The following is a 26,694-nucleotide window of genomic DNA, read 5'->3' on the forward strand; positions in this document are numbered from 1 at the left end:
GGTGGGCTGCCCCATCCAAGGTGCCCCATCCTGTGATGAGAGAAACTGACTTAGGACTCGAGGGCACAATAACTTGGAACACGCCAGTCACAACAGTTTAACATTTTACTAAATCAATTCACACGAATTCCAAATTGCAAATATAATTAAGGACAACAGATTCTGTTCTGCCTTTTAACTCTTTCATTTTCAAATCCATCATTAAGACAAAGAGTAAACAAAAATTAAGTCTGCTGCAGATTCATGATTTTTCTTCTTGAGGGGAAAAAAAAGAACATTATAGTAAAAAGAATGCCACTGGGTGTACAATAAAGCACCACGACACATGGTTACAAAATGGGCTTCCTGGACTCTGCCCCACGTAGAAGACACTGCTCTCCCCGCTGCTCTGCATCAAGCAGGATTTCATTAAAATAAAACTATAAAATCTCCTAGGTTACACTAAAGTCAGACACGGTCTGGAACACAGTGCTTAACAACAGTAATGTCAACTATCAGTGCTAACGTAAAAACATTTTAGAAGGTCAAAAACAATTAAACTGGAAACCAAAACCTTATTTTCCCTAGATGAGCAAAACTGAAAAAAATGAAAGGGTTCCCGCCTCCCACTAGGAGTGGAGGGAATCTTTTTTTTTTTTTTCCTTTTCTTTCTTTCAAATTGGAGGCGGGGGCACGGTGCGGGCTGGTTCTGCAGTTCCTCAGCCTAGTTGGCATCCAGCTTGGCCATTTCCTGCACGTAGATGCCTATACTCTCGCTGTCAAAAAGCACAAAATACACCGTTTTGATGGAAGAGGACATTGTTGACACGAAGTAACTGGAGATGGCCTTCAGGATCAGCTGAGCTGCCGTCTGCTTCGGAAAACCGTTCCTGCAAGAGAGAGAACGACGGCTCAGCAACTAGGGGGCCATGGCGGCCACAGGACCCCCTCCCTGGCCACATCCTCCCTCCGCGAGCCCCTCGAGGCCCTCTGTGCTGCAGTGGCCTCGTGTTGGGTCAGGGTCCACAAGTGGTACTCGACCTCTGGCTGCCTGTAGACAGGCGTGAGACAGCCCAGTGCCACCAGACAGGGGAAGAATGAGTAGACAGAGAACTATGGCCCGCAGGACAATGTGCTGTGCTCTGAGAGGCAGCATGCCAGCAAGGTGACAGAATCTGTGTTTCGCGGCGTGTGGGCTGAGTGTAGTCTCCTGCAGGCAGTGTGAGCGCCCACGGTTCTTTTCCCAACATCACCGGGACCAGCATGGGCCTTGAGACACAGCCCAGCTCCCAAAGGCCCCCCGGGGGTCTCAGCCTCAGGGACGGCTGGAGGCTGGAGCTTCTCCAGGAAGCACGAGCCTCCATTCACGCTAGCAGAGGATTACATCCTTCACACTGGCCTTCAGATTTCATGGGCGGCAGGAATCCACCTCCCGGCACACACCAGCTTGGACACCCCATAGGCCCAGGCCTTGGGGAGCTGCGTGCAGGTCGTTACCCTGGGACAAGTAGGCTCTTCATCTCAAGGGACAGCATCCCAGTCTCCAAGCCAAACTGGTGTGAATTCCCATACAATTCCATTTAAAGTAAATGTCACGTGGCAATTCTGGAGGCAGGGGCTCAGAGCTCAGGCAAGAATGTGAAAGCAGGACTAGGAGGACGGGCGCTCCTCGCTCCGTGTGTGCTGGGGCTGTTCCTGGTCAACGCTGCAGGTGCAGGAGGACCCAGGAGGACCATGGCAGCAATGTGTCAACTTGCCTAGTCTGGGGGAAATAACGTGGACTTTGGAGCCAGTGGCCCTGGATTCAAATCCCTACTGACCCCGGTTTACAGTCCAGGATACTGAGGGTGAGAGCGAGGGGCTGGTCTCCATGGGGATTTCTTTGTTCCTAAGCAGATCGTCTTCAGTCTGCCCTGAGCCTGCGGGTCCAGTGGAGTCCGAAGTGCTGGGTCAACCTGCCAGTTTCGGACGGGGCTTTCCTTCGGATGGGGTACCTGCTGCCAGGTGAGAGGTTTTCAAATGTGTCAGGTGCGGGATTTCTCCTAGGCTCACTCGCTCAGTGCCATGAGTTGTGGACCACCTCAGCGGCTTCTTCTGGAGGGTCACACTTATTCTATTGTCAGCACTCAGGGCTTTTCAGAGCCTTTCGGAGCCAAGGAGAAAACCATTCTTGCGACTTGTTTTTGATCAAACAGGGCTTCACCCAGCTTGACAGTGGACCCCTAGCAACTCGTGGATGCTTTAGAAGTGAAGTTCCTTTTTAGAGGACCAGGGTGTCACCCCAGGCCCGTTCCCAGCCTGTGCAGAGGAGCCTGCAGGCAGTAGTAGGGTGTGACCTAGAGTTGGGGCCCCTCACGTGCAGGTGCCTCCCCCACCCCCAGGCACAAGGCACTCCTGCCTGGCAGCCAGCACACACGAGCCTGTGAACCAGACCAGGGTCAGAGTCTGAGAGAGAGCTGCAGGGGTGCTCCGGCCAGGCCAGGGCTGCCGGACAGGCGGCTTCCTCCTGAGGAGACCCTGGGGCTCCGACCAACAGCAGAGTTGGGGGGACCAAAAGGTGGGCTGGGATGGAGGGTGGTGGGAAGAGGGGCTGTGCTGGAAGTGGGGAGGGTGGGGACCCCGCGTGGCAGGTGATACCCCTCGCACCCTTCCCCACTTGGGGCCTGCAGGCTCTGTCTGGGAAGAAGCTGTCCTCACAACACCTGGCTCGGCCGCCTGACTATTTTCACAGGAATCGAGGAGCACAAAGGCTACACCGTCCGGAACAAGACACGTGTTGGAAAGCGCTGGATGGAGTGAACCCGACCTTCTGCTCTGAGGGCCTCTCCGCAGTGTGTGTGTTGTGGGGCACCCAGCTCGCACCCTTATAGGGGCCGCCCTTCCTCCAAGCAACCCTACTCCTGAGGCAGGGGCCAGGCCAGCCATGGCGCAGCGCAGGCACAGGGTCACGCGAATGAGGGCCCATTTTAAACACCTCACAAAGAGCAAGTGTTTATTCTCCTGCTGTAAATACAGGAGCTGCCCTAAGGACTCATTTCGTTCCTGCAGAGGAAAGCCTGAGGCGGCGGCAGCCCCTGGGCAGACAGGCGGGAGTGGGCAGGGCTGCGAGGCTACGGCAGGACAGCGGGGCCCGGCCCGCCACTGGAAGCAGCCTGAGCTCAGGCCAGGGACTCTGAGGGCCGCTGCCCCAGGCAGAGCTCGGCCTGTGGGCACGACCTGGCTAGGCGGAGGCTGAGAGAACTGCAAAGAGTTGCCTCTGCACTGGAAGCCCGAGACCACGCTCTACCAGCCCCAAGCTCCCCCACTAAGGGTGCCCTCCTGCACGTCGCAGGTGAGCTGGGCCGAGGTGAGGGCCTGTGGAACTTCCCTGAAGAGCAAGCTGTCTGTTGTGTGGCCTGATGGTCACAGCCCATCTCCTCTGGTGTTTGCCCACCTGAGCTGACCCTGGCCTGGGCTTCGTGAGCTGCCCTTATGCCACCCTGCGGCCGCTCTGCCCGAGCCAGGGGAGATGTGGTGCGGTGCAGAGACGCAGGGTGTGGCCGCAGGGCCTCCCTGGAGCACCCGCAGCAGGCTGGTCACTCCGCCTACGCCCAGCGTTTTCTGACACAGACCTTCTCCCACAGCTTTCTATGCCTCTGCTTTGGACCCTTGAAAAGGGATGTGTGACTCTGACCGAAGGGACATCAGTTCCTGTTCCTCTACAACAGTTCTCAACATTAGCCTCTGTCAGGATTACGGAGGGCCGGCCAAGACGCAGGCTGCCAGGCTCCGCCCAGGAAATCAGATGAGGTGAGCCTGGGGACCATGCTTTGAGATCCACTGTTCTACACGCACTCAGGGTGGGCCCAAAGGTTAAGAACCTGCATTGGGAAGAAAGGTCAGGATCAAAGGTCACAGACCTGCAGCCCATGCCTGGATGCCCTACTGTTAAGGGAGCTTGGGCTGGTCTGGCCTTGTCCTTCAAGGTTGCTGTTGGGTGAACTGTGACTATGATTTGTTTCCAGGAAAATCTCTTGTTGACAAACCCATCCCTCTGTCTGAGGCACTCACAGCCTAAAGGAGAGACCCAGCCATGGGACTATGGCCCCTCTGGACCACGCAAGCCACCAGGAAGGAATGGAAGAGGTGATGGCTTTCCTGACGTTTCCAGGTGGGTCCCAAAAATGTTTTCTAGTAGGCACAGTTAGAAGTATTTGTAATGAAATGGAATGTAGACGTGGATGCTTTCACAAGCGTGCTTTACATGCAGAGGCCCTGCACCCTCAAAACGGGGCAGCTGTGGCACACGCAGTGGCCTGGAGCCACACGGGATTTGCGTCTGGGCCCTGTCTCTGTGCCTTGTTTCCCCACCTGGTGAAATGGGGTAGGTAATCAAGTATTTATTACCTGGGGAGGCTGTGTGTATCGAACAAAATACTGTACAGAGAGCCCTCAATCGACAGTGTCGTCTCTAAAGTGGGTAGTCTCGAAGGGTCTTTCTAAAGGCCCACACAGTGGAAAATGGCCTTCCCAACCCGACCCCATGACAGCTGGGACTGGGTGACTGCTGCTATCTTTGCTGCTTCCCTGTGCTGACAAAGTCAGCATCAGGGCCCCAGAGGGCTGCTGCCCGGGTCTGAGATGTCCCGTTCTCTTGGAGGGCCACGGGCATGCTGCGGTGTGGCAGGGGCTCTGTTGGGGTCCCCTGGTGCAGTACTGAGCAGCTTGAGGAGAGCGGCTTGCCTACACGTCTCACTCATCTTGTGGCTTCCTGGCTGGCTGGCTGGGTTCTTTTGTTGAATAACCACAGCCCTTCTGGTCAGGTCTTTGTGCCGTCCTCCCCATCTCAGGCTTACTGCTTCTGTGACGGTCACTCTGTTCTACCGCTGTACCGTGTCCGCCTTCTGGATGAGACCAGATGGCCCCTCCTCAAGGTGCATTAGAGCAAGGGCTTCTGCACTCCAGTCAGATTCCAGTTTCAATCTTAGCTGCCCTCGGGAGCAGGCGTTCACCTCTCTCGGCATTAGTTTTCTCCACTGGAAACTAGGTACTGCTTGGCGATGGCAATGACGACAGTGGTGGTGATGCAGACGCGGCTCCCCGTGAGATGGGTGCCCCTCCTGTTCCCATTCGGCTCCTGACCCTGCCAGCTGTGCTCACGCCAAATGTCTTAAGTCCCCCTGCGGCCAAGCGCTTCCCACCCCACATGGAGTTTATCTTAGACTTAGACCTTTTTTATTGCCTTGACCCGGCTAAGAAGGTGTCTGAGCTTCCCCCTGAAGTCGCTCCAGCTGTGTCTGCAACAGCCTTTCCCAAGTGTCTCAGACCTGTTTCCCTGGCTGTTGCAAGGGGACCCCATGGGCTACCTCCCGCCTGGTGCCCTCCTGGGTCACCTGCTCAGTGATGGCCGGGGGCTGTACACATTGGTTGCTTGTCCACTGTCCCATCTGATGGCAGAGACGTGCGTTCACAGGGCCACAACACAGAAGAGGATTTGCTCCCTCCAGCTGTGCTGGGCCCCTCCTCATCCCTGCTCCTGGTGAGCTCAGCCTCCAGGGCGGGACAGGGCAGATGCTAAGGACTCCAGGCCGGGGGCTGTGCTGAGCCGGCTGATCAGGGACCCGGAGATTGCCGTGAGGAGAGGCTGTGTCCTGGGGGTTGGAAAGTGTGGATGGATCCTCTGGAGGAGCAAGTTTAGGAGCCTGACCCTGAAGGCTAAATAGGAGTTAAAGCAGATTCTAGATGGACTCTGCTTTTTTTTTTTTGCTGGACCAGGCCACCTGTCTAATGGTCTGGGCTGTTTGGGAGATGGACAGGGCAGGGCGTCTTGGCAGCCTGGGTGACGTGGGCAAAATGTCTGTCACCCCACGTGGACCCTCCTCTGCTGGGATTAGGTTTCCCGCACACTGTGCTCCTGGGCGTTCCTGTGTTCTGTCTGGCTTTGAGTAACTGCCCAGCCAGAGACTACCCCATCCAGAGGTAAAGGGGAGGCTATCAAGGCCCTGAGCTGAGAGCAGTGGGTTAGAAGAGGGTGAAGCTAAAATTCAGAAGGGGATGGTGATGGGCCCAATGCCTCCAAAGCTAGAGCGAGGCCGGGGCAGCACAACCCAACAGAGGCCTCTTACCTTCGCTCACTCCAGGGCTCACGTGTTTTGGGTTAGTAAGTAATTCTCCCCAATTCAGTTTGTCTCTGTCCTTTATATTTGTCTTCTGAGGCCCACACCGAGGGGGTAGGGAGGCTGACAGCTCTGCCTGGGCAGGTCAGGGAATTCCAAGAGGTGTTTCCAAGGTTCTCTAGAATCCACTCACACAGAGAGCGCAGAGGCAGTGGGGTGATCCTCTGGCAGGATGCTCGGAGGTGGGTCTGTTGACCAATGGGGACAGGAGGCAGGGGTTCCGTGTGCCTAATACCGAGAGCACTGAGGCCAAGGACCTCTGAGCAAATTCTGGCTCTACCAAGTACACGCCGTGTGACCTCTGGTGAGTGACTTGACCCCTCTAAGCTTCTGTGTCTTTGCCTTTGAGTGGAATTAATAGTGCTGCTCACTTTGTGGGGTTGTGAGATACTGCAGACGAAGGGATTAGCACAGTGCCTGGGACTCAATGAATACCCACAAGTGGTAGCTTCAAGAAAACAAACTGGCTTTCCTTTTAGGCTCATAAATCTAAGCAGAGTTTAACCAAAGCCCCAAACTAGCTATTCCCCAAGTACCGCCTCTCTGGAGAGGGGTCGTCCCCTAATGTCGGAGGGAGTGGGGTATCCATCAATATTGTGACCAGGATGCCCAAGGACAGGAGGTCCGGATGCCAGAGGTGGTTTCCCGAGGCCAGGGTTACACCCCGGGTCTCATTTGCCTCCAGTGGGCTTTAAGATTGGCCCCCAGTCTTGGGGGCCGATGGGCTGGAGGAAGGGAGTTGTAGGGCTGTGGTCATCGTCCACATGCCCAAGATGCCGGGCCTCAGCTGAGAGAAAGTGATCCCACAGCTCTTTACCAACATGTTTTGCATTTATATTGTTTTAATTCCAACATGACTTTTATGCCAGAGACACTGGATGCCACAAACAAGCTGTTTTATTTCCCCTCCTAAACCCCACTGTGATTTACTGGCCGGCTCTGGTATAATCCCAGTCTTTGCTCATGAAAGAGAGGGCAGCTGTGTACACGGCTCTGTGGGGCAAGGTCTGCCCGACAGATGTGGGGCTGGGTGGCTATGCACATGTGCTTGACTTTGGCATTCCGCCCTCTTAAAAGCTTTCAACTGATTATTTTTTAAAACTTTTTACTCCGTGAAAAATGTAAATAAGTTTGTAATAACAGATGCTCTTTTATGGGCATGACTTTTACGCTTCAATTAAAAATTTCCCACCAGTCATATGAAAGAGCATGAAATTATTACCTCCAATAAAGGCTCCTATTGCTTCTCTCCTCGGAAGCACCTTTCATCAGAGCAGATCAAAGTGCCTCCGAAACACTAATTAACTGAGCCTCAGAACCGTGTGTGAGGAAGGGCAGTCCCTTAGCCTCACTAGCTGATAAGGCAGGCCAGGGACAGAGAGGGTGATTCATTTACCAAAGGTCACACAGCAGCGCAGTGCTGAAGAACAGAACTTCCATGGGAGGTGGGGGGCTGGGAAGGTGGGAGAAGCAGGAAGTTAGCTAATTATGCTCAGATCCAAAAGCACTTTGTAAAAAAAAAAAAGGTCTTGAATTGACTCTGGGACTGAATCGGGCACCTATACACCTCTCCACAGTTCCTGGGAAAGTTTAACCTGCTGGGTGCTGGCTTACCAGCTTATGAAGGATGCTCGTCTTCGCCAGGTGCTCTTAGAGCCGACTGAAAAAGGCTGTTTGTTAGATGCTCTAGCTCTGTCAGCTCTGCTTTCAACAGGCATTTAAATGGCATTGACTTTTAAAATGATGCTCAACAGATGCTTTTGGCAGAAGCGAACGGAATGAAGATGTATGGTGACGGGAAACATAGATGGCAGTCCAGAACAACAATCGTGTCAGCTCTGGATGTCCCTGCAGAGCTCGGCACAGGGCGGAGTGAGTGTGGGAACGCGAGGCTGGGGGCCGTGTGCGTGTTCACCTGTCCTCTGCTCAGGGCCCCTCCCCCAACACCAGCTTCTTTGTGCTAGTAAGTCCCAGAAGAGAGCCCACTGTCCGTGCAGAGAGGACTGAGGGGCCCTCACACAAAGGAGCACCTGGTCTGGGAGGCCTCGGCTGCCCGGAACTGCAGGGCCAGGGCCAAGGCCAGGAGGGGAAGAGAGGGGAGGTGCGGCGCCCACAGCTCACCTCCAGGAGGGACTGCAGAGGAATGCTCCTTCTGTCCCAGATGGAGGCAGGCAGTGACAGAGGCTCCAGAGGAAGATCTTTTCCCACATCAGGTCCTCTGGTGGGTCCACCAGTCACGTGTGACTGCCCTGGCCCACAGGAAGCCCTGGGGCACAGTGCCTGTCTGCCTGTAAGCAAGGCCTTCTGGGTACAGCGACTAAGCTCTGCTTGAGCAGATGTGACAGGAATTCCACCCGGACTAGCTCTGTCCCTGGCACTTGGGGTGTGGGACCCTCAGTGATGGCACTGTTCAGGGAAGCGGAATTACAAGGCCTGCCCAAGATAAAAACAGCAAAATCCACTCTCTGTCCTCCTCATGGGTTTGGAAGAGAAGTGCTTTGAGAAGAGCAGCTTTCTATACACACACGGAATAGTGCTGAGGACTGTGACTCAGGCTCTCCCAGGAGGGCGATGCAGCCTGCGGTGTCACGGGACGTCAGTGTGCTGGGACCTGTGTTGCCACCGCACAGCCCGCCTTCCTCGGGAACTGGGAGGGACTGATGGCAGAGACCCTGGAAGGCTCCCGATCTCCATGGGAAGCCCCAGGGATGATACAGAGTCCGGGGCTGCGGCAGCTCTGAAGGCCAGTTTCCCTTTGCTTCCGTGCCCCATCCAGAGGGCGAGCCTTCCAGAGGCCTGCTGCTCAGACCCTTGGTAGGGAGGACCGTGGAGATGTGGCAGGCAGTGAGACACAGCCTCAGAGGCAGCCCTCATATCTTCATCATGGCAGAGTTCTCAAAGCATGCTCCCTTTGGAGAGCTCCTTTAATTTCCGAGCAGTCCTGAGAGGCTGCGTGGGGGCACGGTCACATCTATTTTACAGAGTAGGGGGCTGGATTCAGAGGGGGGGTTAATTTGCATGCCATCACGCAGCTGGTTAGCCAGGCCCGAGCCCGAGCCCAGGGCTGCCCTGACAGGCAGGACCTGATGGGCTGTGTGCTGGCATCTGGGGGTTCACCACCCGGGAGCGGGGGTGGTTGGGGGTTGTGGCTGAATCCTGCCTGCCTCATCAGCGGCTCAAGGACTACACCCTTCCAGTGCGGGCCCTCTGGGTTGTGTGTCTGTCTTAGGGGCAGTTGCGCTGCTCCCCACAACCTCCGTGAGTCTCCCTGGGGAGATTTCAGGGCTGGGAGGTGGGGGAGGCCCAGCCCTATTTCACGCTCACGTATCTGCCCACTCAGCTCCACCTCAGCAGCAGGGCAGTGAGGCACAGGGAGAGCAAGCAGGTTTTGGGGAGGTGGAGGATGCTTGGGAATACAAAGATAAGGGGCAGAGGGCTGTGCCCAGAGGATGCTGGGGTTTGGGGACAGAACTGTAACACAGCTATATGGGCTGGGTCTGGGAGGGGCTCTCCCGCTCAGTATCCCTGCATTCACGCCTCCCCACCCACCTAAGGTCTTAGTGTCCTTCGAGGGTCACCTTCTGTGATGACATCTGCTGTCACGGCTCAAGTCTGATTCTCTCCTCAGGCTTCCTGTCTCCCTACATCTCTTCAACTGTCCCTCACAATTACTTAATGTCTATGTTCTTCCCGATTTCGAGCTTCCGGTCTCCTCAACAAAGGCAAGTGCTTGAAAGTAGCCTGAGCCGACCATGGGCACAGTCGGAGCTCCCTGCAAGCATGGGCCGCATACGCAGGGGGACAGGCCGTGGGCCCTTACCTGCCGCTGCCGATGGATGGAAAGGCGATGGACTTCAGCTTCTTGTCATCCGCCAGGGCCAAGCAGTTCTTCACTGTCTTTTCCAGAAGTTCCTCACACTTGTCTGCACCCCAGACGGGACTGTTACAGTGGATCACAAACTTGGCGGGCAGGCCATGGCCTGCGCTGACAGCGGCTGGAGGGGACAAGACAGAAGCAGTGAGCTGGGTCCCCCTGCAGTAGCACGTGTGCTAGGTGCCGAGCCCAGGCCGGCTCTCCAGCTCCAGCACGTCTGCCCGGGGCCCCTGACCACCTGGTCCAGGAGGGCTGCAGCTGCCTGCTGCCTTGTGATTCCCACGGAAGCTCGAGCCGGAAACTGCTTGTCCTGCAGTCTCCTCCCTCGGTGGCGCGGTGGGGTGGGGGGACGCCAAGCCAACCCCCACCCCTGAAAAGTTGGCGTTAGGACGCGTGGCCACCAGGAACTTTAGCCAAGGTCACAGTAAACCCTCTCCCTAGCCTCCCAGAAGGCCGAGCCATAACCATCTAACTTGACCAAATGTGTCAGAATGTTTGTAGCCTCCAATTAATCGCCTTTCGGGGGTCTCCAACCGCCCTGTCCTCAAGTGGATTAATGTGCATTTAATTATGATGTACCGATATCTATAAATCTCTGACACAGTTCGGAACAAACCTCCTGGGAAAGTAACCCAGATAGCATGTCTGCTGCCCTGTTCTTCTCCCTGACTAACCGATCCTGTTAGTTTTGACAGACTTAACTGGACAGTGCTTTTAGGATGGAACTATTTTCCTCTCCTAGAAGAGGAGCCTTTTTCCAACTACAGATCTCCATAGCAGACCTGCCTTTCCAGATTTGTTCTCATTCTCTGCCTCTTGTCAGATCTGAAGACACTGGTCTTGGGTCTGCTCCTACCAGGAAATATATAACAGGCCAGCCCATGTCTCCCAGAGCATGTTCCAGGATTCCTGTCCCAAAAGTTGCAATGTAAAGGTGGTGGTTCTGGAACCAATGGGTCTGGTGAGTGCTGCCTGGGAGACCTCTATGCAGGAGCACACTAATGTCTCCACCCACTGCTCCAGTAAGACACCCAAACTTTTTTGACCAAGTGTTTTCTAAACCCACTTTGTGACGAACACCATCAGCGCTCTCCAAGGGGTCTGGGCTGTTAACGGGTATCGTCTGTCGCTAGGAGAACCTGGAGAAGAGTGATTTATGGGAGGTGTCTCATGCTGCAGTAGCAACTGCTCTGATGCCAGAGTCACAAGTCTGATTTTGAGTCCTGGCTCTGCTTGCTGACTGGTTCAAGAACTGTGGGCTTGAGACTGGGGGGCTTAATTCACCTGGATGTCCACGTGAGAAGTAACTGCTAAACTATGCATTCAAAGGACAAGAAATGTGTTAGCAGTGATTATCTTTGGACAGCGGAACAGGGCTATGTTCTATTATTTCCTTTCTACTTAAAAAATATTTTAAAACATTTTCTAAAATAGATCTTAAAATCAAGAACGAAATGTGTTCTTGCTTTTGAAACAGGCAAACATATCTTTAGCTGTGCTAAGTCTAACGGGTTTGTACCAGCTGTGGCTCTGGTGTCACCAGACAAGTTTGGTGTGTGGCAGCATCAGGGCCACCTCTTATCACACCTCCTGCTGAGGGTCACCAAATGGGCTTTAACTGGAGTACCAACAGGAAGGACCCTGGGCTGGCACAGAGAGAGGTGCCAGTAAGGGCCTGAGGAAAGGCCAGGAGCCCCTGGCTGGGTAGTTTATGCTGTGTGTGTCCTCCCTGTTCAGTGTGGGCGGTTCCAGCGGGGAACTGCCTGGAAGAGCTCGGTAACTGTGCCCCCACCAACTCTCTGCAATGCCATGCCCTTTGCAGGCAAAACAGAACTGGCAGAGCAGAGGTCAAAGGCAATGCCACCCTCTTATCCCCGCCAGGACCCGTGACTAGCCCAGGATGGGAGTTTGTGCGTTAGTCACTGGGGAGAGAGAGGTAAGGCCTGGGGTACCCTCAGAGAAGGTTGTGTGGCTGTCACATAGTAACTGTTGATGCCCACATTAAGATTCATTTTAAAAACAAACAGGATTGGAAAGACAGAATTGGGAACCATCTAGTAAGAAGAGAAAACTGGAGCCCAAAGGGGAGGAAGGGAGTGGCCTGTCCTCACATAGCTGGTGGGGTGAGCCAGCCTCACCCACTGTTCAGACTCCCAGGTGCTCGGGAAACCCTGTGTCCACCTAAAATCCCCAAATCCAGGCTGGCATCAGTAAGAAGTGCCCTGCCTCTAGTTCTTAGCAGTAAATCCTCCTCACATCACGTTTCAAGTCATCTTCTTACACCCCTCTTATCAGGAAAGGTGTAATTGGCAAATGAGAGATGTGTATTTACATTTCTCCCATGAAAAACACAGATGGCTGAATGAAAATGATTCATTTGCCTCTCTCATCAGCAATTTTGCAGATGGCTCAGTATCCCTATCTATACTTCTCAGCTCTTAGATTTGCCGAACTTGGCTTCTGTAACTGCTTAAAATTTGAGGGCTAGACATCAAACACTTAGAAGCTATTTTAAGTAATGAAGAAAAAACTTGGAAAGGCAATTTCCACAACCCTTAAGTTCCCCTGACAATTTGTATGTGATAAAAGTCTAACAGGCTTTCTTCTGCCTCTGGTCTCAGAGATAGCCACGCACCTCTGAATTCTAAGTCGTCCTGTAAAACCGTTTCCCTAAGGCAGCATGCCCCACGCCCAGATCAGCACAGTGCCTCCCCACCTCACCTCCAGCTACTTCCAAGGGCCCGTTCTTTTTCCGGAGTTCCAGAACAGCTTCCACGAACTCCTTGCCACCCTTCTTCTCCAGCGTGTTTCCTAGACAAGGACAGGGCGAGGTCAGATGGCCATCCTTGCGTCTCAGGGCACACACAGACACTTAGCATGTCAGGTGATTACATACTAAAAATGATCTGACTGGCTAAATGTCCAGACAGCTGCAAGACAGGAACAAAGCCCTGGCTGAGTCAGAAAAGTGAAGTTTCGAAGAGATTCACCATCGGCCAGTTACCACTCTGCACTGCCGGTCACCGAGCTATCTTTGCTGCCTCTTATCTGGGGGTGACTCGGGGTGATCCTGGACATGCCAGAGATGCGAGGGAGATGGGAGACGCCTGTTCTCTGCAAGCACGCCTGTCCTGCATGCTTTCCATCAGCGTGAGAAAGCAGATGGTGCCGGCTTCCAAGGCTGATGCCTCCCCCTGGATTTTCTTCCCTGTCTCTGGGGAGAAGCCCCAAATAAGGAGGTTTTAGAAGAAGCACGCCGCGCTTCCATCAGCAGCTAGCTCTCCTCTTGGCGGCAGGCCCGGAAGAGAGCATGCAGACTTGGCCACCTCGGGGCCAGCATTGTTACCATGCTTAGTTCCTATTTTGCAGCTCTGGTGTCATATGTGAATACAAAAAAAAAAAAAGGCCTCAGACAGTATTTCCTTAATCACACAAATGATTCAAAATCCTTTTAGGTAAAGGAGAGCAACACCAGAAACAGAGCTTAAAGATGAACTTGTACGCTTAAAGAAGGATGACTAACTGTTCAGGACCAGATTAAAAAAGAAAAAAAATCAAATGGAGGCAGGGAGCAAGTCTTCTTGAATTAGGGTACTTGGTAAGTAATCAATTCTCGCTATGAAAGCCAAGTTCCCAAATAAGATTACCAACACCTATAAGGTCTGCGGGTTAAATGTCTCGCATGGGACAGCAAGCAGCAGTCAAAATCGTCCTTTTAAGTTTGGCCAGAACGGGGTCTTAGTCTTCCATAAGCTCTGCTTCCTCAGTTGTGCACATTTTAAAGTACATTCCTCACAAGAGGATAACATACTCCCCTTAAGATTCACCATTTGTCTTGGAAAATTCAAGGTGCCCTTGGCACATTCTGGTATGGGTCAGTGAGGGTGCACTGGGAGGCACCAGCCCAGATTCTCTTTGGATTCACCCTGGAATGACCAGGACTGATTATCTTAGAGAAACCTGCCTCATTTGCATGTTGTTCTGGTGGGGTGAACTAACCCCAGAAGTGCCTAGAAGGAAAAGCAGACAGCCTGGGCACTGTTACAGATGAGACGGCACAGGGCTCATGGCAGGCACTGCCTATAAGCCACCCCACTCTAGGAAGTCTGGGGGCCTGAACGAACGTGAGCAGCAGGCCATCACCCACAAGGAGCTCTCGGCTAAGAGAAGGCCTGACTTTCAGACAGAGATTAACTTGGGATCCCTAAGGTGGGATCCAGCGTCCCTCCTCATTAGCCCAGACTGCCCACAAGCCTTCACCTGTCTTGGAAAGCAGTGAAGTGGGCTTTAAATGGCAGAGGTGTCCAGAGGGAAAACACATCCGCTTCAGAGGTTTTTACCGGCAGTGGTGGCAGCCTCTGCGTGTTTCTGACAAAGTTCAGCATCAGAGACAGTGGCCAAATGGGCTTAAGGGAGCAGGCTTGGGCCTCGTGGCTCAACTCCACCCACCAGGAAGTGGAGAGTTTGAGGGTACAACCCAGGTGAATGAGGCCCAATTACAGGTTCACCCGAAATATCCATGCAACCGAGAAAAATGAATCCAAAGTCTGAATCTGCTGGATCCCAAATGCTGCTGCCCAGCTGTACCCGGTCTGGCCTTCCCTCCTCACCCATCCTCCACCTTGAAGGATGGATACAAACATGCTCCAGGCAGGACTATTTCAGGTCCACATTCTCTATCCTATCTACTCTTTAGGAGAAATGGGAAATTTGGAAGGTAAAGTAAAATCAGTGTTGTATTAATGCTACCAACTCCTTTCTGAAATAGAAAAATATTAAGAAAATGGGCTGATTTATAATTAAAGGTGTTTTATCTTAGGAAGAGTGTTTACTTTAAAATTTTTACTTATAATTAAATCTTGCTTTAATTAGAAGTGAAATTTGCACGTTAAATTACACTTAATGCATTTCCCAAACTTAAAAATTGAACCCTAGATTGCAGGCAATCAACCCGGTCAGGACTTGACTCCTACACACACATATGTATGCACATGTTCATGTAGACACACGTGTACTTTTTAACAAGAAACAGGCCCATTTCAACTGTATTGTCAACACTCTGAATGTAAGACTCTTGCTTTTTAGGCTTAACTTCAGGGTTAATCATAAGGCAATTGGCTTATTTGCCCCCAAGCATAAACATGTGTTACTCCCATGAGAACAAGAGCATTATTTCATGCTTAGAAAGCAGGCATAAGTATCAGTGTTCAAACCAGCCTAAGCGAAAATTTAGGCTTGGACAAACGTCAGGCTCAGCCTGTGGTCTATTTCACTGTTAGAAAGAACTTTCGATGGGTAAAAGTTAATCACTGGGGCTAAGCATTCCTGCACTCGCATTCCTTCTTCCAGCAGTCTCGGGACTCAGGAATTCACACCAAGTATGAGAAGTGGAGTGATTACATCCTCGCTTCCTCTTTTCCCCTCTCACACATCAAAGTGGGAACTGGAACCAATTGAGACCATGTGTGAATCTGGTTGATCATTGTTTTGGTATTGCAAGAGATCTGGGTTCAGTACTAGTTTGGAATGGTTCGCTGAGAAAAAGCACTGAGGTGGGCTTTGGAAGACCTGGGTTCTGGTCCTGGCACCGTCTTTCCTCCTTGGCCAGTCAGGTTGTCTGGACCTGCTGTGACAGTATCCACGAGTGATGTACGACGTAACCTTGGCCGAGCTCTCGGACCCGAGTTACTTACATGTCACCAAGGCTACTCATGCCTAACCTGTGCATATGAATGGGTTAAGGGCAAGCATGTCAGAGAGAAAAGCACTAGCACTGTCATTATTCCAAGGAGACCGGTTCCATTCATGGTTTAGGAAGGACTGGGCTCTTCTGGGGGCAGAGGCGGGGCACAGTTGGCTCTGCATGTTACCCCGTCTGGCCCCTGCCAGCCTCAAAGCCTCCAGCTCCACCTCCTGGTGTGGCTAATCCTGAGGAAACACTTTCACAGCCGCAGCAGGCTGGCCCCTTCTTCCTCTCCCTGAGCCTGGGCGAGATTCTTCTGCCCAGCAAGTTTCACAATTTCCATTTCACCCAAAGTTCTGGATGGCAGGATGAACCTAGGCCTTAGTCACTCCTGGCTGAAAGATAAGCCCTCAGCTGTTCGTTTATTTAGTTTCCTCTGAGTAAGTACTTCCCTCCCATCAAGTTTTCACTTGGTTAAGAAAGGAAGTATCTTTCCCTTAAGCTGCCTGACTTAGGAGCTCTTAAACTCCTCCAAAATCTTGGGAAAGGGGAGTTTATTTTAATTGCCTACAGCCTGATTTCATTTGGGACTGGCAGGCTTGGCGAATCCTGACTTTCCATCCAGTTTGTCTTTCTATCCTTGTCCAAAATCCAAAATGCCCAGGAGAGCAATTAGTCCAAATCAAAGTGGCTGGGGCAGACTGTGAACAGCAGGCTTTGCGAGTGACACTGAACAGAGCTGGACAGCTACAGATTGCTAAGCTGTTGCACTTCCAGTGTCTGGGACACTCACGTGAATCCCAACAGCATCATCCTTCAAGATGACTTCACTTCTGCCCTTACTAGAAATGCATCCCTTCTCTTTGGAAGCTGGTGTTTGAATCTATACTCAGAATGCTGCTCTCAGCACCAGCACACCTACAGTAAAAATCATATACGCACCTGAGAGCAAGACCTTTGCAATAAGCGCCTATCATGAACCAGGCAATGAAGCAGGGTGCTTCGGTTACATGACTTAACATAATTCTCTTCATCATCATTATTTTACAGATAGGGAAAACCAAGGCATTGAGGAGTTATGTGACTTGCCCAGGCCCCATAGCCAGTAAATGGTAAGGTTAGGATTCAGGATCCTTCTACCTAGCTCCAAACCTGTACTTTTTTGCCATCACACCTGGATGCCTCCTCATTATAAAAGCCCCTCAACACATTCTTAAAGCAGGGCACTATCTATGTTCGTGCAGCGGGTCTGCAGTCATAGTACTTGGCACGCCACATGCTCTCTCCGCCTCACCCCACCCTCAGCTACTCAGTGCCAGAAGCCAACTGACCATGTGTGTCAGCTGCTGAGGAGAGGAAGGAGCTTTCTGGGTCTAGGAGAGTGTTTCTCAAGAGTCATCTAGGAACAGCACATCAGAATGAGGTGGCTTTCGTACACATAAGGCCTGAGAACCCCTAAGTGTGGGAGTGCGCTAAAATTCCCCCCAGTGCATCTAAGGCTTGAAGGCCATCTCAGGAATGAGTGCGCTTCTGACACAGACCCATGCATAGGCATTCCTGTGTATCTGGTCCACGGGGGGCACAGAAGTGGTCCTGGATGCCACTCAGCCGATCTGTCTGCATCCCGCTTGCAGCTCAAATCACGTGTGAACCCAGTCTCCCACAAAGCTGTGCCTCAGGAAGCAGTGAAGAAACGTTGCTGAACCAGTTTCCGAACCAGAAGTGTGCCCATTTGTGAGCTGCAGGATGCAACCTGGCTGACAGTTAGCTGTAGTTCTCGCATTCACAACCCGGGGACAGGAGACCTGGGGAAGGTCAGGACAGCTGGAAGTGTGAAATGAATGCAGCCCTGCATAGCTGTCAAAGGATCAAGCTGTCTGCGGCGGCTGACTGACCATGCACACACACACTCGGCAGCACCCAGCTAGGCATTACCTACTTCACCACCGGTGTAGAAGTCAGTGTTTGTCGGGTGAACGACAGCATCACTGTCGATCGAGGCAATGTCAGCCTGTACAACTTGCAACTATAACAGGTAAACAGATGTATATCAACTGTGTTGGACCGAGACCCACGCACAGGCACATTTACTAAGGCCCCAATGGCAGGGCTGGCCTACCTGGTCGATTCCAACATATGAGCCAAAAGGGCAATCAGTCCACGAAGTGTGCGCACATGTGGATGGGGGTGAGGAGAGGAGGAGGAGGAATATCAAATGTGACATGTTTAAATTAAACATTTGAATGACAAGTCCAAAAAAAGAGAAACAGACACATGAGATCATTTCCAAAGGTTAAAAGAAATAACAAAACAACGAATGCCCCACTTCACTTCGCAAAAGCCTGTGAGACTGGCACCCCACTGAGAAGGCTACTGAAACATGGCATCTGTTTTTAAAAAACGTGGACTATCAGGCGAACCAAAACAACAAGTTTCTCCATTTTATCGGCAGTAGTCACCTTTTAGGGTTTGATTTTTATTCCTGTGATGGTCATCATTTTGTCTACCTTCGAGGGACGTCTCTTGAAAACTGAGAAAACAGTATAGGTGTGCACAGAGGAATGCCTTTATTTTTCCCCCTTGATGTGTAAAAATATTTTTCCAGCCTACCTCTTATTCTGATCAATCTCATTTTTATGTATTTTACATATAAAATATACTATGGATAGACAGGATCCTAGTTTTTTCTAGCTTGTGGGGGTTTGTTTTTGTCTTTTTAAAGAAAGTATCTGTTTAAGGCAGTTAGAAAACAAGTTCAAGCAGGGCATTTTTGAGTCCCAGTTCTCATGTCTTCAGCCCACTACTGTACCCAGTCTGTGTGGGTCGGGCCTGGGCTCTGGCATGAGCATCTCTCCCGGTAAGGAAATCTGCCATCTTACAAAGGTGGCCGAAGATGGGAACTAAAGATACAAAAAACATACCTAAGTCAGCATCAGGCATAAGGCTGCCTTGGTGGGAACCTGCTAGCCTGTTGCCCCTGCAAGGCTCACAGCTAAGGAAACAGGAGCCTTCACTGTGCCCTAAGCTGACAGTTCTTCTCTGTAAAGGTGAGGCCACAGAGTGGGACACCTGAGGGGTAGCCCTCAGCTTGCCCTGAACCGTCCACCCTCCTGTGCAGGGAGATGCCATGGCTCTGGGGCAGTTTTCCTCTGGAAGAACTCACTCAGAAAGAGGTATTGCCCTTCTTTTTAATATCATACACGAGCCAAGTAATTCATGAAGGTGGCACTCAGTCATATACTGTTTTCAGTTGTAGAAGAAGTCGAAGTGACAGTAGGTGGTAAATTTGGGGGAAATCAATTTGCTGGTGGATTAAAGACAACTTAATAGTATACTGATGCAGCTTAATTGTCTCCCTTCTCAAGTGTTTTCATGCTTTGTCATTTCTAATTAAGGCTTAAATGGAGAAACTATCATTTTGTAGTTACCTGAGATTTTTCAGTTCTTAAAAAAACAAAAAAAAACAAAAAAAACACAGTTTTAAAAACCCCCCCCCGAGTAACCAGCAGTCAGTGTGATCATTATGGAAGAGAATTTAGATGGCAATATATTTATAATCAAGGAGAAAGCAGCCAATCGGGCTTAATAAGACATAATCAGATCATTCCCATTTGGAATGGCTTGAAGTAAGTAGACATTCAATGTCTACCCTCAAACATTAATCTTGCTTTTGGGAATTTGGTTTGAGCATCTGAAGTTTGAGAAGATGAAGAGCCAAAATTCTGGGTTCCATAACTTTTCAACTGACAGCTGATGGTGCCAAACCCCATCCCCAATTACCTAGGTCATCTTTAAGGTCAATGTCAGCATTGGTAGGATTGATTATGGCCTCCACCTCAAAGCCGGCTAAATTACTGATTTCACTGTGAATAAGGTTCAGCTGAAAAGAAAAGCATGAGGTGGGAAATAACAGGACAGCTGGGAAGTCACAGAGACGTGAGCCTTGGGATACAGATGAAGGGCAGTGGACACTCCAGGTGCACTGGGCACAAAGGGGAAGAGGGAGTCACTGGCTAAACTGAATCCGTGTCAAACGAAAGACTCAAATGCCACTCGGGATGCTAAAAAGAAGCAAGCTAGGCTGAGGGTCCAGAACGTGTTTGCCTGGTGATGCCTGGGGCCAAAGGGAGGCATAAGCCACATCAGGCTGGTGGATCCACTTCCCTTGAAAAGAACTTGTGATCTGGGGGCCCAAGTACAGCAGCTCTCAGGACCCAGAGTCAAGTACTCGTTGCTGGGGTAGGGTGGGGTGGTATATGTGACCGTCCCCTTCTTTGAGCACTGGGATGGTGCAGAAGTCCTAGCTGGTTTGGGCAAACCCCTCGTAGCTCTACCATTCTCTTCCAAGTGGTCATGGGTCTTTGAGGCTGTCCCCATCACCGTGACTACTAGCTGGCTGGCTCCTGTGCCCTGCTCAGGGGTGGTGAGAAGCAAGAATGGCCTGTTATTTAGTAACATCTAATTTACGTGCCTGTTAGTCACGTAATACTGAAGTTCTGGCCAAACCCAGGAAGAGACACAGCAGTTCTCCAGCAAGATAGTGTGTCTTTTAAACTGTTCACGTTGTTGGTGAGGCTACTCTGAGGCCCAAGGGGTAGAGCATTTTCTTTAGTGAGTTTTAGGAGTACCCTACCACCTGAGCCTTTGTAAAGAACCGCTGAATGTCCTCCCTCCCCACTGTTACTCTGGTGCCATGGCAACCCTCAGTTTGAGAGGAATCCTAAGTTCTAGACTGGCTGTCAGAGGGCAGGGGGAATTAGCTGGCCCAGGATCCCCTTCCTGTTCTTAGGTCCAAGCGCCTGCAGCTCAGCACTCACACTCTCTCAGGGAAGATGGCTGTTCTTCAGTGACAGACGTTCCTACCAGATGCAGCAGAGAGCAATGCCCAGAGGAGCGGATGACCAAGACCAACTGCAGTCCCGGCCTGGGGAGCTGACCGCACCCTCAGGGCCCAGCAGGGCAGGCGCTTAGTCCAGGCGCTCACTCCCAGGAGAGGGCCGTGTGCAGACACTCAGCTGGGAAGCTCTTGGCAACTGAGCTCCAAGTCCCTGAATTTCTGGGGCCAAACATTTTGTTGAAAACAAAACCAAACAAAAAACCTGATGTGCGATAAGCAGTAGAAATATAAACCCACATTTCTGATTCCCAGATGCAATCAGCAGATTCTCAAAAAAGGGACCTGCTTAGACTGAAAGTTGTGGAAATGAATTTGGTCTTATGGCCGGGGGAAGGACTCTGGCTAGGCCCTGCCACAGTGTGGTACGCCTCATTTTTAGTTAGGGCTCGAAGAGAGAAGAGGTACAAGCTCTCTCCACTTGGACTTTCTGGGGTGTGGTTCCCAGCACTGCAGGGTAATTAGGGGCCAGCCACTGGCATTCCTGAAGCTGAAGGAAGCCCACTGGGGTGCCCTCACACAGTGAAGCTCTCAGAGCACAGGTCCTGGTGCCAGGACAGAGGCACAGAAGAGACAGCATCAGGGAGAGGGTGCTAATGGTGTTGGTTCAGGGGGAAGGGGTGTGGATGGGCACACAATGGCGGGGGGGGTCGGGGTTTCAGAGTAAGGCAAGTGAAGGTTTAGGGTTCAGGACAAGGGTGAAGGGTTTGATTATGATATCATGTAAGTACTGCATATGACTTCAAGCAAATGCTGTTTATAAAAACTCAAATTAAGCCAGTACTCCCTGCTCCCCACCAAAAATAAAAACCTACACTGTGTGAAGCAGCAGGAGATTGTTGGGGGAGGAAGGGAAAGGAGAAAAAAGGGAAAAGAACACTTCACTTGGTGTTATGAATGAATACACTTTAAAGACATCTAGGAGATTCCTTTTTTGTTTGTTTAAAAACCATACATGTTTAAATCTTTAAACTTCATAATATTTTTTTCTAATTGTATACACACTTCTGGATTTGTATTCAGAAATGTCTCACCGGAAAATCAGCTCCTGCCATGGGCTCTGATTCAACTAGCCGGGGAGACCCTGGTAGACTGTCTCTGCCTCTGCCTGGGGAGCACTCCCCCTGCTCTTTAGGGCTTTCTGGGGCAAAGTGCAGGGCTTTGTGGCCTTGCTGAAGTGAGGGAGCGGTTGCAAACAGAATTCCCAGCTGACTCAGGGCTTACCACCTTCCCTCTGAGCAGAAGCAGCCCCGCTCTTGGAAGCACTGAATCCTGCACATCAGGGAGCCCCTGCCACCAGCATGGAGAAGCCCCAGCTAACCAAGTGCAGGTTCACTCTCACCCACATCATGCTCTGCTGGGTACCAGGCTCAGCAGAAGTCCTCAGGGTGGGGGGCTGAGCCACAAAACAGTGTTGCTATTAAAAATGTACAATTATAGAGGACTATAAAGCATGTGCTTGGGGGAGGGGGGCGGTCTGTGTTTGTGTGTTTGGGAGAGGAATGGGGAGGGGAGAGGACAAATTGCTTCAGGCACTTTGGAAAGACAGATGGGCAATCATCTTGGCTTGGGCAGGCTGGCCCAGGGGGCAGAAGCCAACAATGATCTGATCATCTGGTCATGAAACAAGAACAGAAGCTCCCCTGGACAGGAGAAGGATAAGCAGAGGCCACGTATACACATGCCTGAAAAGGATCTCACTGTGCCGAGGACACACACCAACAGGCCTGGCGGGCCCAGGATAGATGCCCAGTCCTAGGAGGTCCCAGGCCCCCCTAAGCCCACCCAGGGTCAAATTCACCTGGGCCTCTTAGCCAAAGGGGCCCACAGCTGTCTGAAGCACATGGCAGAGCAGGGGTATTTGTGGGCTGGGAAATCAGATTTCTGGGAAACTGTGAAAATTCCCAAGTTTAGTCTGATTTTCTGGGAGGGGAGAGGGTCATTAATGATTTCAGAATATGAACAAGGTAACTACTTCCTTGTCTTAACATTGGGAAAGATGGAAAACTAAGTTTTAAACCACAGAATGGTGAATTTAAAGTATCTGTGAAGATTGCTGGCCACTGGAGAGAGTGCCAGTTATAGAGCAGAAGGGGGGTCCCACTTGGCTGCAGGGTTGGGGGAAGGGGACTGAGCTAAGTGTCCTTCAAGATCTCTTCCACCACGGGGACCTGATGATGCTCATGTCAGTGGCCTCTACTGGAGCCAGCCTCTGATGTCTACAGTACCCAGTCACCCCTCGAGGGGTTATGCCCAGTTAACCCTTGTTGTCTACTCCTGATGTGAACTCGTTAGGCTACAAGCTCCTTGAAGGCAGAGTGCAGGCTGCCTCCTGCCCAAGGGCCATCCAATACCTAAGACAGTGCTCGGGTTTCTGTAGGCCCACAAACAGAGCTGGAACTGAATGTCAAACATCCAGACACAACTTTAAGATGAAGTGAACAAACCGCTTCCCCGAAAGCAGAGCTAACGGAAAGGCCAGAGCTCAGGAACCGGGCCCTTGGCCTGGCTGGGACCTGAGGTGGCTCAGAGCTAACCTGGCTATCCTGGAAGGGAGGACGGCACCCACCACTGAGAGCAGGTCGGGAGGCAGCCTGCCCATGATAAGGAAGGAGCCGGTGGCTTGGGGCTACTGGACGGACATCTGGGCTGCCTTGACATGACCTCCTTGGCTACGGGAAATAGTACAATCCTTTTTTTTTTTTTTTTTACACATATGTGATCAGAAATTCAATTTTAGGAAATAAACGTGATTTTTAAAGATTATCTGAGTGACTTGTTAAGTCTAGCCTGTCACTGTCCAGACTAGCCTGTTCGTATCTCTCATTCCCTCACAATGGACAAGGAAGACTCCTTTCCCTGTGCCCACCACATAAAATGCAACGCTTTTCCTGTCCCCAGGGTCCACTTTAACTAAGGAAGATGGAGAGGTGAGGTCTTCCACAGAACTGTTTCCACTTCCTCATGGATCACCATGTGTTCCCTGTGGCCTGCTCCAGGGCCCATTCCTGCCCTGGCCTCTGGGGTGGAGGGACTCCTTCCGCTGTGCTATGCTGCCAGCCTGCACGCATCTCCAGCCTGAATTCCCCCAGAGGCCTCAGGCCTGGAGGTGGCATCTGGTGGGTTTCAGGCTAGAATGTGCCACACAAAGACAAGGACAGCTGTGCGCACTGCTGGAGGCCCAGAAGCATGGCTTCATCAGCGTCCTAAACTGTCTCAGAAGCCAGTCGTCAGCCATAGGGTGGAAGAGGGTGGTGGGCCTTTCCTCCTCATTCCTGCTTCAAGAGCTCCCTCTCTCTTTACTGTTCCCCAGCCCCCGGGACTAGGGTGTCTGGATCTGAGGAAGAAAACCCATGGTACCTACCCCTGCCTCTAGCGGCCCACAGGGCTGTGGCTGCAATCCTGATAGCTGGGGAGGCACACACGCATGCCCTCCTGACACTGCTTTCCCAACTGCTTCTAATAATACTGACTCTTCCAAGGAAGCCTACATCGCTTACTACTACTGACACAGATTTATAGAAATACACATTGGAAGCACTTTTTTTGGACATTAAGCTTTTTAAATCTTGAGAAGAAGCTGAGAATCTCCACTGAACCACAAAGCAAACACATTTAGTCGATTCAGATTCACAGCACTGTTTCCCTTTTGAAAACAATTCAACAATGTGTGTGAATACTGGGTAAAATCAGAGAGCAATGAGGGCGGTTACTCCTGAGATGTCAGTATGTGAGATACATTATCATCAACAACAATTGGATCCCAGGCTCCTAAGCCCTGGGCCAGCTTCTCCTGCAAGTAGCTTAGCAACCGTGCCTTTCAGGGCTGTAGCGAGCACAGTATCACCTTTCTGACCTCAGCTTGCTTTGCACTATTCCAGCATTGGTTTCACTGTCACAGGTGGAAAGTAAGACTCATAGAACACAGAGCACCATACAGTCACCACTGTAAAGCACCCTTTCTGAAACACTTCCTAAAATCCAAGTCAAAATTAATGTCTGTAATAATGACATTTTAAAATGTGCTTTGTGTAAAAATTCCTATGTGTCAGTTTGACCACTCTGGCCCCTTTTGCACTAAATGCCATGACTTTCACTTGACAGTAAAAACTATTTATAAAGGGCCAGAAAGCCCTGCTTCAAAATAACGCTCTCAACTATGAATACTTATTCCCTCTCATGCTGCAGGGCACAGGGTTCCAGAAAGGGCTGTTAGGACACTAGCTTCTAACAGGGTGCCCAGGCTGACTTGAGATGATGCTTTATTCTGTGACACCACTTTCGGGGAGACACAGTTTACTCTGCTAAAGGGCACCTGCAGGGCTGGATTTGGGGGTAGCTCATCCTGGATGCGTGTGTCCTGGGTCATTAAGCTGGAAGCAAAGGGCCGCCTTGTGGTAGTTTGGGGTTCTGTTCTCACCACTCACACCGGACTGTGTGATATGGGAAAGAAGGCAGGTGTACTTTCTGGCTCTGCACTCAGCCCCTTCTCTCACAGCTGACCATGTTACACTGGGCTCCAGTTCAACCAGTCCCTTCAGGCTCTCCCTCCAAAAGTCAAGATATCAAAAAGCCACATTAGTTTTGCTGTCAAGCCTCCATCTTCCATTTTCCTCTATCTCCTAAATAATATTAGACACATGCCTGTAAATGACTATAGAGTATCAGTGCTTCTCTATAGCTTTCTGGACTCTCCCTCCCCAACCGTGAGTGGAGTATAGTCAGTATTAGCTGGATTTGCACTTTCTGGTACTCTCCTGCCTGTGGTGCCTGGTCCTGAGGCCTGAGACCAGGCTGTACCCAAAATGGAGGAGAGACGGCACTGCTTGGTCGCAGAGGAGCTAGCAATGTGTCTGCAGTCTTTGTTGCCTCCCTTCCCTTCCAGGGCTCGTATGCAGCAGACGAGGCCCTGATCCCAAGGCCAAGAAGGGCAAGAAGGGCATCTCCATTTGTACATGGACATTTGTATGGCTATTCCGGAAATCCAGCAAGGGGGTGTGAGGAGTTCTGACTTGATGCTGGCTTTGGGGTAACCAGCAGGAGAGAGCAAGAAGAACACAGGGAAGGGAGAGGCCAGGGTACGCGAGAGTGGGGTATGGGAAGGAGTGAGGGAGAGGGTGGACCCAGGCACTGAACTGTTCTACCTGCTTAACAGGTTTCCAAGTCCTGGCTCTAATCGTCAGCATTAGGGATCTGAAGCACACTGGAGCTAGTCCTAAATCACAGAGCTTTTTTGCACTTTAGTTCAAACCAAAGCAATTTGGATGACAGGTCACATTAACTTTCAATATATTACCCAAAGGACAGGTTAAAGGGTGTGAAAGTAAACCCAGGTGGTTGCCTTCACTGCTGAGCTGAAATTTTATAAATAAAAAATATTTTAAACAAAAACTTTCAAAGCCCCAGACCTTAAGATGACAGATAGTGCTGCTTATTTTTTCCTTTGAAAAATGCATACAAAATACAGATAATGGTTATAAAATGTACACTGTAATGGTTATTTGCTGGAACACAGAGTCCACCACAGGAATTGCATCATGGGAGCCTGAGTGCAATTAGCGACAGGAAGAGGGAGGGGGAGAAGGAGCACTTGCAATGACGTGAGCAGGACTGTGTCACTGAGATGCCAAAGAAAACTGACAGTGAGGTTTTAAAAATGATGCAGCTTCAGAACCAAGTTGTTCACCACATGCAAACTGAATGCGATTTACATGGAAGCTCAAATCCATGCTTTTAATTTTTTTTTACATGTAGGATAAAAAAAATTCAGAAAAGTAATTCCCACTCTCTCTCCACCCCCTTTTTTGGCGTTAACAGAGAAATATGAACTCTCATTCTCAGGTCTTAAAAGCCTTTGCATCATTTTTATTTTCAACAAAAGTGAATCATTTGTTACAAAACCATGGCGTCCTGGCAAATTGGCATCACTGGGGTGGCTGAAAACATATTGCCCACGGTTAAAACAAACAAACGACTGGCTTGAGGAGTCCTCAGGTGGCACAGTGTGTCTAGCAACAATCCCGCCCCCTGGATCAAGGTTCCACCTTCCGTGCCCACCGGAACAGCTGGGCTGCCTGCTAGATCTTTCCCTTTCTAGGACCCAGTTTTG

At 51.0% G+C, this 26,694-nt stretch overlaps 1 protein-coding gene and 1 long non-coding RNA gene across 15 annotated transcripts in view; one reads left to right on the forward strand and one right to left on the reverse strand.

The window, feature by feature from the left end:
- Positions 1 to 9,955, forward strand: part of LOC117311607 (uncharacterized) — a 149,901-nt gene extending 139,946 nt beyond the window's left edge. For 3 of the 6 annotated variants that reach the window (XR_004525881.2, XR_004525879.2, XR_004525880.2), the window contains 3 exons: positions 1,876 to 3,768; positions 3,984 to 4,129; positions 7,889 to 9,955. This is a non-coding gene — a long non-coding RNA (uncharacterized lncRNA). Of the gene's footprint in view, positions 1 to 867; positions 3,769 to 3,983; positions 4,130 to 7,888 lie in introns of those variants that run through there. The other 3 variants (XR_004525885.2, XR_012330862.1, XR_004525878.2) reach the window with 3 other exon arrangements.
- The window catches only part of MACROH2A1 (macroH2A.1 histone), an 80,312-nt gene continuing 53,709 nt past the window's right edge, over positions 92 to 26,694 (reverse strand). For 2 of the 9 annotated variants that reach the window (XM_033853194.2, XM_033853195.2), the window contains exons 6-9: positions 17,627 to 17,717; positions 12,730 to 12,819; positions 9,955 to 10,129; positions 92 to 869 (exon numbers count right to left, since the gene is read on the reverse strand). In XM_033853194.2, the coding sequence (XP_033709085.1) occupies positions 704 to 869; positions 9,955 to 10,129; positions 12,730 to 12,819; positions 17,627 to 17,717 (522 nt within the window). In that variant the 3' untranslated portion in view covers positions 92 to 703. Of the gene's footprint in view, positions 870 to 9,954; positions 10,130 to 12,729; positions 12,820 to 17,626; positions 17,718 to 19,471; positions 19,572 to 24,834; positions 26,522 to 26,694 lie in introns of those variants that run through there. The other 7 variants (XM_033853192.2, XM_033853193.2, XM_019924457.3 and 4 more) reach the window with 4 other exon arrangements.

The sequence above is a fragment of the Tursiops truncatus genome, chromosome 3, assembly GCF_011762595.2.
Source record: "Tursiops truncatus isolate mTurTru1 chromosome 3, mTurTru1.mat.Y, whole genome shotgun sequence".
Lineage (NCBI taxonomy): Eukaryota > Metazoa > Chordata > Mammalia > Artiodactyla > Delphinidae > Tursiops > Tursiops truncatus.